Source organism: Oryzias latipes, chromosome 15 (genome assembly GCF_002234675.1).
Source record: "Oryzias latipes chromosome 15, ASM223467v1".
Classification (NCBI taxonomy): domain Eukaryota; kingdom Metazoa; phylum Chordata; class Actinopteri; order Beloniformes; family Adrianichthyidae; genus Oryzias; species Oryzias latipes.
Genome location: NC_019873.2, coordinates 14,328,269 through 14,342,860, shown reverse-complemented (window position 1 = coordinate 14,342,860; position 14,592 = coordinate 14,328,269). Strand labels below are relative to the sequence as shown.

The 14,592-nt window shown below is 36.6% G+C and overlaps 3 protein-coding genes across 3 annotated transcripts; 2 read left to right on the top strand and 1 right to left on the bottom strand.

The window, feature by feature from the left end:
• Positions 1–2,886: 2,886 nt before the first annotated feature.
• Positions 2,887–4,973, bottom strand: lhb (luteinizing hormone beta polypeptide). The gene is given in 4 exon segments (NM_001137653.2): positions 2,887–3,191; positions 3,970–4,088; positions 4,619–4,710; positions 4,947–4,973. Coding segments are annotated over 3 exon segments (441 nt in total). The 5' UTR covers position 4,710; positions 4,947–4,973; the 3' UTR covers positions 2,887–2,960.
• A 2,377-nt stretch (positions 4,974–7,350) lies between these two features.
• On the top strand, positions 7,351–9,609 carry LOC101155137 (cytochrome c oxidase protein 20 homolog). Its single transcript, XM_004077029.4, has 4 exons — positions 7,351–7,575; positions 8,029–8,143; positions 8,645–8,708; positions 8,838–9,609. Exons 1-4 carry the CDS (start codon positions 7,546–7,548, stop codon positions 8,980–8,982), a joined length of 354 nt encoding a protein of 117 aa, XP_004077077.3. The 5' UTR covers positions 7,351–7,545; the 3' UTR covers positions 8,983–9,609.
• A 3,570-nt stretch (positions 9,610–13,179) lies between these two features.
• On the top strand, positions 13,180–14,592 carry LOC110016508 (melanocortin receptor 5-like). Its single transcript, XM_023963503.1, has 2 exons — positions 13,180–13,357; positions 13,466–14,592. The coding sequence occupies exons 1-2, from the start codon at positions 13,180–13,182 to the stop codon at positions 14,188–14,190; spliced, it is 903 nt and encodes a 300-aa protein (XP_023819271.1). The 3' UTR covers positions 14,191–14,592.

Below are 14,592 nucleotides of genomic sequence, written 5' to 3'. Positions count from 1 at the left end.
TAAAATATGAAAGAATTATTTCAAGTGGATGTAAAACTGACAGGTTTTTTTTAAACGTCACTCCTTTATGCTCAAGCAGCAATCCAATGGTTGCTTGCAATATCTTTGTTTACCAAGAAACTGTGAGAAAAGTTTTGAAGCTCCAACAAAAATGTCAAACACATTACAGCTGTGATAGAAGCATATAAATGTCATTTGAAGAAACAAAACGGGATAAAAAGTGATGTGGAGGCACATTTTTATTTCAAAACAGTCCTGCGGGTTCCAACTTTAATCAAAACATGACCTTTTTCTCGTGACTGCATGTACATTCTTGGTAACCTAATAAATTGCTCAAGAAGCTACAAAGCTTACTGACTCAGCTATTTGAAAAGGACATTTTCATTACTCTTATAAGAATTGCTGACAATTGTTGACTGTTGGTCTTGGGAGTTTTCAGCTCAAAAGCTGGACTGAAGAGAGGTTGTCTGTGAAATCAGGCTGCATGTTGTTGAGGAAAGATGTCCTTCTTGCATACAGGAACTGAAAAAACAAGCTTTTGCCTGTCAGAAGCTTTTTACAAGTATTACTTTAGGATACAAGAAACTGTGTTTACTATAGCTTAAAACATGAGGGGAAGTTTTTACATCTGTGATAAAAGTAAAAACAGGAAGTATTGTGTAAAAAGTGCATGACCACAAAACATGACAGAAATTCTGCATTTTAAAATGTAAAGCACAAAAAGGTTTTTCCCTTCCTGAAAGATGCATAATGTGCATTTTTTTGGAAAAACAAGGGCACGTGTAAGTATGATGTACTTGAAAGGTGTATTCTTATTTGTAATCATACCGAGAAAATAAATCTTTTTTCAGCTGCAGACACAGCTGCACTTGGGAACCATTTGGTGGTTTAACCCCCCAATCCAACCCCTTAATGCTGAGTGTCAACCAGGGTTTAGGTCCCATTTTTAGAGTCTTTGGTATGACTCAGCCTGGATTTGAGCTCACGAGCTTCCAGTCACAGGGTGGACGCTCTGCCACAAGGCCACTGAGCCTGATGTCAAGCAGTTTTCTTGCACTTGAAGAATGTGTTTTTCCCAGCCCTTTTAAACTTTCTTTAACCCTTGTGCTATCTTAGATGACCCCACTCTTACTTTGACGTGTTCTTCCTACCATGACAAAGGTGGATAAAGGTGGAAAGATTTCATGTAATCCATGGACACCAATGAGGTTCACAAATCATTGAAGAAAAAAGGTTAAGAGCACTGTCTAGTGGGTCTAGAATAGATGACCCAACTCCCAACATTAAAGTACCTAGGATAGCACAAGGGTTAATGCAGCAGCGGGTCTTTAGGAAGCATTTAACCTTGCGTCAAACGTAAATCTTGAAGTACGAATGCTGATGCTCTGTCTATATTCTAATGTTCATATTGCTTTCCAAAGACTTAACTTTAATTAAATCTCTGCTTCAGAAACCACACTTCATTGTAAGAATATTTTCTTTTAATAAAATATATAATATAAACTTGAGGGGAAGTCTATATCACATATATAATATATAATAAAACAGCTCTATTTGCTTTCATATCTAATATGAGTTTAAAATTCTAAACTTAAACTTGATATGTTATGAACTGTCAACTTTTTTTTTCCTTCACTAGACAGCAAATGTAAAGTTCTGCATATTTCTAGTGAACACATGTTTTAGATTTTAGATTTTTTTGAATTTTTCAAAATGGTTCTGAAGCTTAATTCTACACATATCTCCAGGAAAGCTTCAGAAACTTCTTCAGAAGATCCTAACACTAGTAACTGGAAAGTTTTGTTGACTAGAAGTAAACTAAAAAGTAGACTACATTATAATATATTGATGATTTCATCCATTGAAAAGCTAATAAAGAAGGGACAGTAATATTTTGTATCATGTTTTTTTTTATATTTATAAAGACAAAAGAAAATATTTCTGGCCAAGGAGCAAATGATTCCCAAGCACTCTGCAGCTTGTTGACTTGTTAAAATGCTGCCAAGTGTTTGCAGCTGCATCACTTTGCTGGACAGTACCGATGCTTTTAGCTCACATCGCTCTTTTGAGATTTTTGGCCAAAGTTCACCAACTTTTATGCGTTGCAATAGTTGTATTCCATCCTTTGTATGCTGGGCTCTTTTGAATTTTCTTTATCTGCTTTGCCTCTGTCTTCTTATATTTGCAGACTGCAAATAAAAGCACTTTTTTGTGATAATAATCTGTTCACTGATCCTCGTGTAGTATTTTCGTACAAAGTTTTCTTCCTGCTAAGTGGCTGTTTTAGATTCTTGCCTTGTGCCATAAACTTTAGCTTCTGTTGTGTGCATCTCCTTTTATTTTAAATAAGATTTACATCAAAAAATATTTTTGGATTAAGGACCAAAGAATATTAGATTAAATGCCATAGATTTGGGATAAACTGGTCTGCTTTTTTATATTATTTTCTTCCTATCTAAAGGTTTTTGTGCTTGAATTAACTCACAGTTTTAGAGCTTTTTTCAATGGTTCTGTTGTTTTTTCTGGTGTCAGCTGCCTGAAGTGGGGACTCATTTTTTTTTTTTTTTGCCTGCTTCTTTGAGTCTTTGTGAAGATGTCCTGCTGATGAAATCCCTTTGGCTTCTTTTTTCATCTAATGGGTTACAGATGTTGCCCATCCAGTTAGACTGCCTTTAAAAAAAACAATCATTTCAATTTTGTTTTTTGAGAGGGAGGAGGCTTTTCTCCATATGAACACAATGACTATTTAGTCATCACACAAGCCCTTTGAGTCCAGTGTCTATGAATGAGTGGCATTGTATTTAGAAGAGCATCATAATTCTTTTGTAAGACATGAAATAAGTGTTTTTTTGTCAACAAAATATATACATTGAAAAAAAAAACATATTTGTTTCTCCTTTCAGTTTTAATTGAATAAGGCTGCTCATGACACTGTATCTTAAAGTAGATGTTACTTCAGCCTAATAATAAAAAGAATCATGTTTCACGCAGAAGTCTGGTGGCAGGCTCTCAAAGGTGCAGTCAGACGCGTTCATGATGCAGGCTCCACAGTGACAACTCAGAGCCACAGGGTATGTGACTGACGGATCCACGCCAGGCAGGCAGTCAGGAAGCTCAAATGTCTTGTAGTAAAAGTCCCGGTACGTACACACATTCTGGTACTGAATTGATCGTATCTTCATCAAGGGGTCCTGGAAAATACATCACAATCAACAAACCCATAACCCTTTATGTGGGTAAATAAACCATGTGATGGTTAGCAGTTATATGGTATAAAAGTCCAGCAATGGATTGCTGTTTAACTTTTTTTAAATGTAATTACTTTTTCTACTTTTTGTTCAAATAAATCAGACTAAACTAAAATGTTTAAACAAATATTTAAACATTGATCAATTTAATCAGATAAAAATGTATGTTGTATATAGGTAGACACTTTAAGCCATGGTCTTTCAAAAGAAACAAAGGTTTTGCACTTTGAATCTAATCTCATTTATGACCTGCATCATTCCTGTTTGGGGTCACAGGGTTACTGCAGTCTGACCTGTAGGGTAAAAGCGCAGTACACCTTGAACAGTTTGCCAGCCGATGGCAAGGCAGGCAGCACAGAGACAAACAACCACAGGCACGCACATTCAAACGGGACAATTTAGAGTCACCAAGCAACCTATGAAGCATGATTTTGGATTGTGGAGGCTGGAGTGCATGTAAGGGAAGAACATACAGACTCCTTACAGAAAGGATCCAGCTGGGATTTGAACCTGGACCTTCTTGTTGTGAAAAAAGTCCTAAGACTGCACCACTTTGAAGCCTTTATTTAATTAATTCTAATCTAGTTAAATTACTCAGTTCCTTCAGTGTTCCTTACAAAAACTATTAACAACAGTGTAGTGTAAATCCTAAATTAATGCTTAGTAGTTAAATATTTTTTAAAAATGTCTTCAAACAGCAGAGTTTTGATTAATTTCCTACCTTGGTAAGGCAGTGGCCACTGCAGACAGTGGTTTCCACCGTATGACAGCCAGAGCAGCCCTCCTTCTGCAGAGACAACTTCTGCTTGACTGGCTGGCAGTAAGGCAGCTGGAAGGCCGCTGGAAGGAAACGGGTATTCCGGTTTATTTAAAACATGTCAAGCATACACTTGAAAACATGTTTTAAAGAACAGCTCTACTTGCTTTCAATATTTATTGTCTCTCAGCCTCATCGATTCTGCTTAAATATGACAGTTTATGGATGCATGACATCATTAAATGGAAGACAAAAACCTCCAAATTGTGTCAAAACAAAAGCTTCAAGTCGAAATTATTGTCGGTTGAATTTGTATTCAAACTTATGCAAGAATACAATATCATTTGAGAAAATAACCAATTTGATCAGATTTTACACAATAACATAACACATATTATGATCTGTAATATTCTTTTTGTTATTCACATGAACTATTAAAGGAGAATAGCTTTAACAAAAAATTAGAATAGATGCCTTTAGGGTTTTACTTTTAAACTCTATATTAAAACCTTGTTCTTTGAAAAAGGTGCAAGTGTTTTTTCTTCTTTGTGAAATGTGATGCTTCATTTTGTAATATTCCCTATACTTAAGATTAGCCAAACATTTCTTTTACCTGCAGGGGCCAGGGACCAGAGGAAAGTTGAGGTTCCTAGAATAAAACTCAACATGAGGAGAAACATCACTCTGCTAACCCGGGAAATCATCCTGTGAAAAATAAAATTGACTCAAAACATATTTCTGGATATTTTAAACATTGAGGGATACACATACTTTAATAAAACAAAATCAAATCAAATCTAATATTGTTTTATGTCATTTTTTTCAGTTCTCAGAGTTATGCTATGATATCAGAATGAATAATTTTGTTTTTTTAAATCCCATCATATGCATCTAACTCCCCTCAATAACATAAGTGGGATTTTGCAATAAGTTTAACTTACCTCTCATGTATCTGCAGGCTGTGTGCTGAGGTCAGCTAAAACATCCTCACTCTTTTATATCCACGAGGTGTACAGGTGTTTGCTGTTGACAAAAAAAAATCTGCAGGTCAGTCGACTCTAATCCTGATGTCCTGTTTTTGCTAAACATAGGAAGCTTTGGCCAGTTTTAGCCCTTTGTTTACTTCTGGGATCATCCTTTCACTAAATCATTTCCTGTCAACAAACCACAGCGACAAAGAGAACAAGAAAAGAAAAGAGTATGTGGGACATTACACACAATCCCATGTGAAATGTGATCTAGTGGTTAGGATTCCTGATTTTCAATCACATTTGATTGCCATTATGGGAACATTGGTGTTGACTGTGGTGACTAAGCTAACTACAGAATTAGAGAATGTTGTTGTCAGTTTGTATACTTCCGGTCATTTCATGTTAATATCCAAAAGCTTTGAAGTATGCAATGCAACCAATGCTTTTCCAATTAGAAAGTAAACCCTTATGGTATGTCAAATCAAATCCGAATTGACAAAGCCTTTTGGATAAGAGGTGAAACATCTTCAACTTAAAAAAACCAAGTCCAGATGACAGCCCCTAAATGAGGGTCTGCATAGACATACCCTTCTGGTAATTCAGTTCCTAAAGTTCTTTTGACTCCATGTGAAAAATACAATTTTAGAACTTGCGACCATCTCATTTAGAAAAACAAAACTGCAGCAGAACGACTTGTCTCCTGGAAAATAATCCCATATTTTTGTGATCACGGTCAGTTTTCCATTCACTGCAGTGTTTACTTTCCTTTTGATCCCTGTTCTCAGCTGCATCCTGTCAGGTTAACAGTTGGGTTATAATGACACTAGACCATTCAGATTTAGTTGTTGAGCCTTCTTCTACGAAGGCTTTATTTCTGAACAGCAATTAATGATATTTACATCACATATTGCGTCATGAACGTCCAGTTTGAACTGTTTGTGTAAAAGCGGCAGAAAAACATGGCTGCACCTGTGTACAGAGAGGAAGAAGGACTTCACATTTGCTAATTCACTCCTCTTTTGTGTCTACTTGCCTGCATGTAATATTAAAATAGCCAAATGTAGTTATTTATGCTTTGGATATGAAAAAAAAGGCAGAATGCACGTCTGTTACATTTCAGAAATGAGAATTATCACTGTTTTATTGCTTTAAGCCATTACATCTATTGTTTCCTTGTGTCCTTTCTCTCTGGTAAAAATATTTTTAATGCATGATACAAATTTTTTAATACGTAATGTATATGCAGGCAGGCTGGTAGGAAGAATTTATTCCAGACTCGTACTCTGAATAATCATAAAAACCCAGACGAATGCAATGCAATAAAAGATGGCAGGAGAACACAAGGAAAAAAAATCATAGAAAGCATTATCAAAAGTATGAAGAACATTTAAAATTGAAATAAAAAGGAATCAAACAAACATCAAATTATTTTATATATAAAACAAAGAACATAAGTACTCGTATCAATAGCTAAAATAAAATAAAAAAACAGCTGCATTATCTGAGTACAGATGAAATAAAAATAATATTTTGAATACTGCTTGTATTAATTGTTTTTGCTTTAATATGATTACAAATGTCAAATTTTTCTAATTCTTTTTTACTTTAACAGCCTTAAATATTTTCATCCTTACTGCAGTTTGTTTCATTCAAGTTTGTTTCAAATTGCTGACTTGCTAATAAGTCAACAAGGCAAAATAAAGCAAATAATAGTAAAAATAACAGCAAAAAGAATTGAAATCATTTTTCAATTAATTCAATGATTCTGTCTAAGGAGCAAAACCGCAAAACTTTCTCTCTGGACCAAGAAGATGTAACTGAAAGGGATTTTTTTTTATAGATCAGTATGTTTTCACAGCCCTTCCAGGGATCATAGTCAGACTGTAAAAACTGAGAAAGTTTACAGTCTGAACTAAACTGAAAGTGGAAGAGGAGCGCCTTCACCAGCCTCTAAATCTGATCTGAGGAGGAAGGTCTTTACTACATTGGATTTTATGAACAACTGACATTAAGGAGCACAACAAAAGCAGTGTTCTCCTTTAGGTTTCAGCATTTATATGAATAGAAACGTATCATGTTACAACTTTTTAAATGAATACACTTTAATGCAACTATCAAAGTATAATATTTTGTAAAAGTAAAAAATTTCTCAGCACATATTTCCAACTACCCCTAGTTGTCCACCAGAGGGAAGCAGATGTCCACAAAAACAGAAATACATGTAGTACATTTTTCCAACCAGCGACTCTCGCTGATTTTTGGGGAGTAAGAAATGAAACTAATGACTCTTTTGGCATAAAACGTTGCAGAACCATTGATTGTATGTGAGAACCCCTGCTTTATGAGCTCGATACATGCGCCAACGCTCTGGTGTTGCCGGACACCAAGAGAGAAAGTGGAACCATTGTGCGTGATCTTGTTCAGCGTCGGCTGTCAAATCAGGACGGAACCAACAGCAAGGTTTGCGCATGTGCAGAGGAAAGTGGTTACGAAAATATTACATCCAGCTCGTTTTTCCGTCGGAAAAAAGACTTCACAGGAGGCAAAAACAGAGGAGAGGGGCAAAAGAATGGCAGAAGAGGAGGACGGTCAGGCTAAGGTAATGACGCGCGGAATAAGCGTTGCTCAAAAAGAAAAGGAAGATCAAGATCTCTCGACGATATATTCAGATTCAGAAGGTCAGGTCAGGAGTATTTATAGGGAGCAACCACCCATCAACTATGAGGAAAGGATACTTTATTTAATTTACAACAACTGGAAAATGCTAACAAAATATAAAAAAAATTCTACGTTTTGAGGTTTTTTAAAACATGCTGGTGACAAATGATAAGAATTTAATAATATTTTTTGTCTTTTGTTTGTTTAGATAATTCTTCTAGGAACATTTACTGTAAATTTGTCATATTCTTATAAGTAAACTGAGCATTTATCGTCACCATCACCAAAACTAGAAGTCATTAATAAGAATAGAGTCTTGTCCCGGGGAACAAACATTTTGTTTTTATTTATGTCTTTTCTTTCTCTGCATCTTTGCTGTCTGTCTGCTCTTCAGGAGTTTAAACTCTTGGGGATCTTGGATGTCCAGAGGACACCCTGTGCCCGAGACGCCATCTTACATGGAGCCGGAGGTTCAGTAGCTGCTGGAGTTCTTTATTTTCTGGCCACAAGTAAGTCAAAACAACAGCTTTGCCTGTTTAGGAGGCTTGTCTAGCTCTAGTTACATCGCTGACACTCTGTTATTACTGCAAAAACCTTCTTTTTTTCCTGTCCTTCATTTGTTAACTTGTACACCATATGTGTGTTGTAAGTGGATATTATTGATTAAGTTTAAAAGAAGTTTTTCTTTATTTTTGAGTTCTTACTTTTAAAGCATTTGGTAAAACAAAAATGCTCAGCATATGTTTCTGTTGAAACATCCACCATGTTGATCATTAAACCTGATGTGTGGAGTTTTATTCAAATTCCACTCAATCAAAACCAGAGTATTTATGAAAATTTTTCTAAATCTTTAGAAAAAAAATGTTTCATTTCAGGTTTTGATCTTATATCAAACAAAGCCAAACATCTCTTTTGTCCTCCAACTTTCCTCCCAGTGAATATGAAGCATTAGTAAGTGTTAGTTAGTGTGGATTATACTCTCCGTGAACTCTTTGTTCTGTCATCCTCAGGTAGAGTAAAGAGATCTTTCGATGTGGGATTTGCTGGATTTTTCCTCACCACTCTTGGATCTTGGTTAGTATTTTTTTTGTTTTGTTTTGTTTACAACTCTGCCTGTAATCTGCCCTTTGTCACCCATCCCTTTGTGGTAGTTTTTGTCTTTGTTGTGTTTAACCTTTGACACCATTCTGCCTCCATCTGCAGGTTTTACTGCAGAATTCACCATGCTAAGTTACGTGTGCAGCAGAGGCTGATTCAAGAAGGCATCAAGAACAAGGTTATGTATGAAGGAACTGCTCTGGACCCCACAAAGAACCCTAAATCAGAAGCACCTTCAGGACCTTCCTGACATCCTGCACTGAACCTCACCTCCAGGACTGCAGCTGAACTCTCTCCCACTTTAAATTATAGGGGGAAAACTCACAACTTTTAAGGAAGTGTTTTCTCTTGTCTTGGTTTAACATGACTTTGAACTGAAGTGCTGAATAAAAACTGTCAGTTCGATCAGTTTCAGACTAAATTATGCTAAATTGTATTAAAAAAAAAGGACATAAAGGTGTCTCCCATTTGAAGCAACTGTCTCAATTATATTTATGGGTGTCATGTCACAGAGATTGAGGCCTGGATTAATCCTATTTTATTAAATTTTAAAGCATTTTATGAAGATGTTATATCACTGGTAAAAAGCTATCTAAATGTAAAAAAAGAGGATTTTAGTGAGACTCCTGTAAATCTTGGATGCTTGTCAAAAAAGATAAAGATCAGGCAGTTTGAGAAAAGGTGATGAGAAATCCTCAAACATCAACATCTGTAGAAATCCCAACTGCATTATAATTATTGTAACTACTTCATGGGACTTTTTTGAGCCAAATTTGGATCCTGTATAAAATAATAATGCCTTTCAATGATATATATGTGATGTAAGAGGGTGAACTGTGTGGAAATTAAAGTTTTGTCAAAGTGTGGAATATCTTAACTGTTGTGCAACTAAGCGGCCAGCAGGTGTCACTACATTCATTCTAATGGCTGAAGACTTCTAAAACATGAAGAAAAAACACATTGTAAGTCATCCAAATGTACAAACACAAAATCAAATAATGACAAAAAAAAATAACCTTTTTGGAAACGAGACGGGTAAGTGACAGCTTCTGAATCAACATAAGAGATTGGAAGGTTCGGTTAACTGCTGAAATGGTAAAAATCACAGGGAAAACATGTGGGCAGTTAACCCTTGTGCTATCTTAGATGACCCCACCCTTACATTGACGTGTTCTCCCTAGTCCCTACCATGACAAAGGTGGATAAAGGTGGAAAGATTTCATGTAATCCATGGACACCAGTGAAGATCACAAATCATTGAAGAAAAATGGTTCAGCGCACTGTCTAGTGGGTCTAGATGACCCAACGTTAAAGTGCCTAGGATAGCACAAGGGTTACACTTACAAATCCAAGAGGAAATCACCTGAATCACACGATGACAGAGACACTTGTCACATGTCTGCATTGCTCAAATGTTGGTAAAGCAAATAAGGAGCATGTATTGATCTAGATTGGTTGTGTGGTGCACATATGTGTGTCAGTCACAAATGGTTGGCAGTTGCTCTTTAGTGTCAAAAACCTAGGCAGGTATTAAGCTAAGAGCACTGGTAAGCAAAAAATGACATTAAAAAAGGTCAAATTTATTTTATTCGTTTTTCTTGGGCACGATCTTCTGCCTGACTAAATCCTGCACACTATCCTGTGGTCAGAATAGTGGTTTTCTTGTTTCATTTATTCAGAAACAACACAAACAGAAAACAACAGTTTGAAAGATCTTTCTACTGTCACATAAAGTTGATGTGAGCTTCTTTCGAAGACTTTAAAGTACATTGATAACATATTTGAATTGGCCTTTAAATGCAAATTCTCTCTTCCCCACTAAAACTAACGCATACATGTGGAGGACTTTTGAGCACATTCAAAGCAGGCGGCTCAGATAAGGAGTCTGCAGAAAGTGGCCACTTGCATTTATAGACCTGTCAGGTACTTTTGCACCACCATCATGCATATTCAGACTGTTTTCTTTGTTCTTTAAATGGAAACAGAGCCTTCAACTGGGTTTAAAACTATTTTGAATCTGTTTGATCAATTTTTCACTTGTTTGGGAAAAAATTGGGTTTAATACTCGATGGAAACTGACATTCAGAGGTAAGAAATAATTCAAGTTTAATAGGTTGATAAATTGTTTTAAAGGTAAAAAGAAAAGCAGGAGGAAAAAGAGAAAAAAACTGTAATTTATCAAGAATTTAAAGATAATTTGTTCCATCTGTTTTTTTTAATTCAGCACTTTTTACTTGTCTAAAATCCTTTAAACTTGATGTGACTTTCTGTTATTTTCCTTCTAATTTAGTAAACTTCGCGGTTTGGTAAGGATAGAACTGATTTCTGCGAATGAAGAGGAATAAATTATATTGAAATAACATATTGACTATTTTATATTTAAAAATGACCATAAGCTTTATGCCTTATGACATTTTTTGCAACAGTGAGGTGTACCATGGGCCATTATCTGTGACAATGTGTAACCCTTTTCTCAGAAATGCCCCTTTTTTAATCATTTTTAACCCTTGTGCTATCCTAGGCACTTTAACATTGGGAGTTGGGTCATCTAGACCCACTAGACAGTGCACTGAACCTTTTTTCTTCAATGATTTGTGATCTTCACGGATTACATGAAATCTTTCCACCTTTATCCACCTTTGTCATGTCATCTAAGATAGCACAAGGGTTAGAATGCTCAAATTGGGTCTGAAGAAGTTTTCAGTTAGTACTTTCTACACTAAACGTAAATGGTTATAGTATACTCATAATGCTTAACTCAACTTTACTAAATGCAATAAACTTCAATGATTTGTGATCTTCACTGGTGTCCATGGATTACATGAAATCTTTCCACCTTTATCCATCTTTGTCATGGTAGGGAGAACACGTCAATGTAAGGGTGGGGTCATCTAAGATAGCACAAGGGTTAAAAGGCATGAATACAGTTTCTCAGAGAGCTAAATATACATGTAGAAAATCAAAACAGAAGTTAATTAAAAAATGAGAGAAAATCTAGAAAAACAGGCTTTCCAAATTTTACTTTAGCCATTCATCTTGTGTTTATGTATTTATTTCCCTGAAAACACAAAGCAAAATGCAGTTTTGTAGTTAGTCCCTATTTACTATTAAATGTTAAATGTTATTGCTGTCTGATACACTCAAAAGTTATATGGTTCTTTTTTGTTTATTTAGCAATTTCACAAACCCAAATCCCCTAATTTATGTAGAATCTATGAACAAATTCAAGGTCCTTTCGGAAGGATGGAGGATGCTAAGTTTTGCAGAAACAGCAGTTCCGTTCTTTTCCTCCTCAGCTCAGAGGAGAAGCTTCAGACGATGATTCTGGCTTAGGAGTGGCTTGACATAAGGAATGTGACATCCAGTCACTTTGTGCTATTTGATTCGGACGGTTTGTGTGATGGTTCTTGATGCTTTCTCCTTGTCAGTCCCTTTTTGTGATGGCAAACTTCTGAATGAATTTGCTTGACAATCCTATTAAGTCTGTGATTATTCCTGATACTGGTGCACTCTGAACAACCAGCTTGTTTCACAGTGACCTCTAGTGACTTGACCTGCTTGTTGTGCTGCTTGTTTACTGGAAATCTCCTCATGATGGCGGATCATAGTGACTCAGAGCCTCACAGGTGTTTTAGCTGATTATGGTGTGATGCCATGGATTCCAACATAACATTTCTTCACAATATTTAAATGTTCTGAACATTAAATGTTAGGATTTCATTTACTGCGAACCACAATAATCAAAAATAGAATGCTACAAAGATTTCATTCTGTGTAAGGACTATTTAAAATTTGAGTCTCACTTTTTGATTTGACGACAAAAACACTACAACAACTCCACAATAGGATATTCTAAGTTTTCAGATGTAGATGTAGTTCAAAGTAGGACACTTGAAGTTTATTGCATTTAGTAAAGTTGAGTTAAGCATTATGAGTATACTATAACCATTTACGTTTAGTGTAGAAAGTAATAACTGAAAACTTCTTCAGACCCAATTTAAGCATTCTAACCCTTGTGCTATCTTAGATGACATGACAAAGGTGGATAAAGGTGGAAAGATTTCATGTAATCCATGGACACCAGTGAAGATCACAAATCATTAAAGAAAAAAAAGTTCAGAGCACTGTCTAGTGGGTCTAGATGACCCAACTCCCAATGTCACAGTGCCTAGGATAGCACAAGGGTTACATAGACTAATTTTTGCCAAGGGTGAATCAGGCAGCACTAAATAAAAAAAGTTATTGCCAGAGGACATATTTTTTAATCTGCTAAAACTCTTCAAACTTCTTGTTGACACTCAGACTAATGCAGGTTTTGCACACTGACTGTTTTCTGCTTTTTTTTAATAGAAATTTCTGGCTACGAGATCCACTGTGAGCTGTTCTCTAAGGGCTTCCCAGCCAATCCGCATATCTGACAAAGTAAATAACAACCTTATGGCTTCTTATGGCTCCAATTAACAAAGTATTGCCGACTATCCTCTGGTTTGTCAATGTCACTGAAAGCCCTGCCAGGAACGACACCACACCTGTAAAAGTAGCCAGTGTCATCCACTGGCTGACTTTCAGCATCGGACTGCCAGCCATCGGGTTGGCCATTTATATCCTGAAAAATTTCTCCAAAGGTTTGACCAAGTTCATGTTTTGTTGATTTATCAATATTATTATTATTATTATTATTATTATTATTATTATATTGGAGCATAATTTCCTCCTCTGTGCTCTCCGTGCAGGTCAAATTAAAGTTCCCATGCAGGCCAAGTTTCTTTTGGTGTCCGACATCATCAGTTTCTTTGGTCGTCCCAGCATAAATGTTAGCACTCAGGACAGCACACTTTGCTCCTCTGGTGCCACTGAATTCATCTTCTACTTCAGCGTCACTTCCAACATTACCATGATGTTTTTAATAGCCCAGGAGCACCACCTGCTGGTCACCTGCAGGCCGTTCCGTGACTGCTGTGGCCGTGTCAGGCAGTCTCGTGTGGTTGTGTTGTTGACATGGGCTTCTCCATTTGCCATCTTGGCCCTCGCCATGCTGAATTACCAAATCTGGTTTGCTGTGGCTCTGCTCGCCCCTTTTCCCTTCCTCCTCTTTTTCACAATGGATGCTTGGAGGTCCCTGAACTGCCTCAGCCGCCCCAGCACAGAGAAGAGGAGAGCCACATGGGGGATTAGTGTGATCCTGATCAACTACACCTTCCTCTACTCTCCCTTTATCATCAGCATCCTCCTGGCAGCTCTCTCCCTTAATGAACCTGTCTGCTATCTTGGACTTGTGTCTCACTTGTTGCTCTATCTCAGCCCTCTGGTGGACCCATTTATTTATATATTCATGAACAAAGGGCTGAAAGAGGTGCTGAAGGCACTGCCTTGCTGCCAATACTTTCACAAGAGGCAGAAAATGAGACCCACTGTCCCCACTGTGACAGAAACTGTGCTCATGCAGACAAAGCTTTGAAAAGAGATGTTTATGAAAAACTTGAAACATTTCGTTTGCTGACTTGCAACCTTTACTGTTTTCTAACCTTATAAAGAAACGTTTTCGTTGATCAGAAGGTCACAACTGCAGTATATGTATTTGGCCTGAAGGTGGAGCTCCAGCTTGTCTTTCAAGAACAATTGAATCCAGTTGCTGCTACTACCTACAAACCAACTGTTGCATATAGCAAAAAGACAGCAAAAAAACAAAACAAAACAAAAACACACAAAAAAAACTCTGCACTGTCAGACTCAAGGCAACATCCATGAGCGTTCAAGCAGGAGACAGCTAAGCTTCAGGAGTTTGAGTACAGGACACACATCAGGTCTTCAAACAATTCTTGATATTTTTCATTTCCAGACCATCAAATGCTTTTGCACA

Coding starts and splice junctions, on each gene's coding strand:
- LOC101155137 (XM_004077029.4), top strand. CDS start 7,546: ATGGCAGAAGAGGAGGACGGTCAGGCTAAG. Junction 7,576..8,028: donor AGGAGGACGGTCAGGCTAAG/GTAATGACGCGC, acceptor TCTGCTCTTCAG/GAGTTTAAACTCTTGGGGAT. Junction 8,709..8,837: donor CTCACCACTCTTGGATCTTG/GTTAGTATTTTT, acceptor CTCCATCTGCAG/GTTTTACTGCAGAATTCACC.
- LOC110016508 (XM_023963503.1), top strand. CDS start 13,180: ATGGCTCCAATTAACAAAGTATTGCCGACTATCCTCTGGTTTGTCAAT. Junction 13,358..13,465: donor CCTGAAAAATTTCTCCAAAG/GTTTGACCAAGT, acceptor CTCTCCGTGCAG/GTCAAATTAAAGTTCCCATG.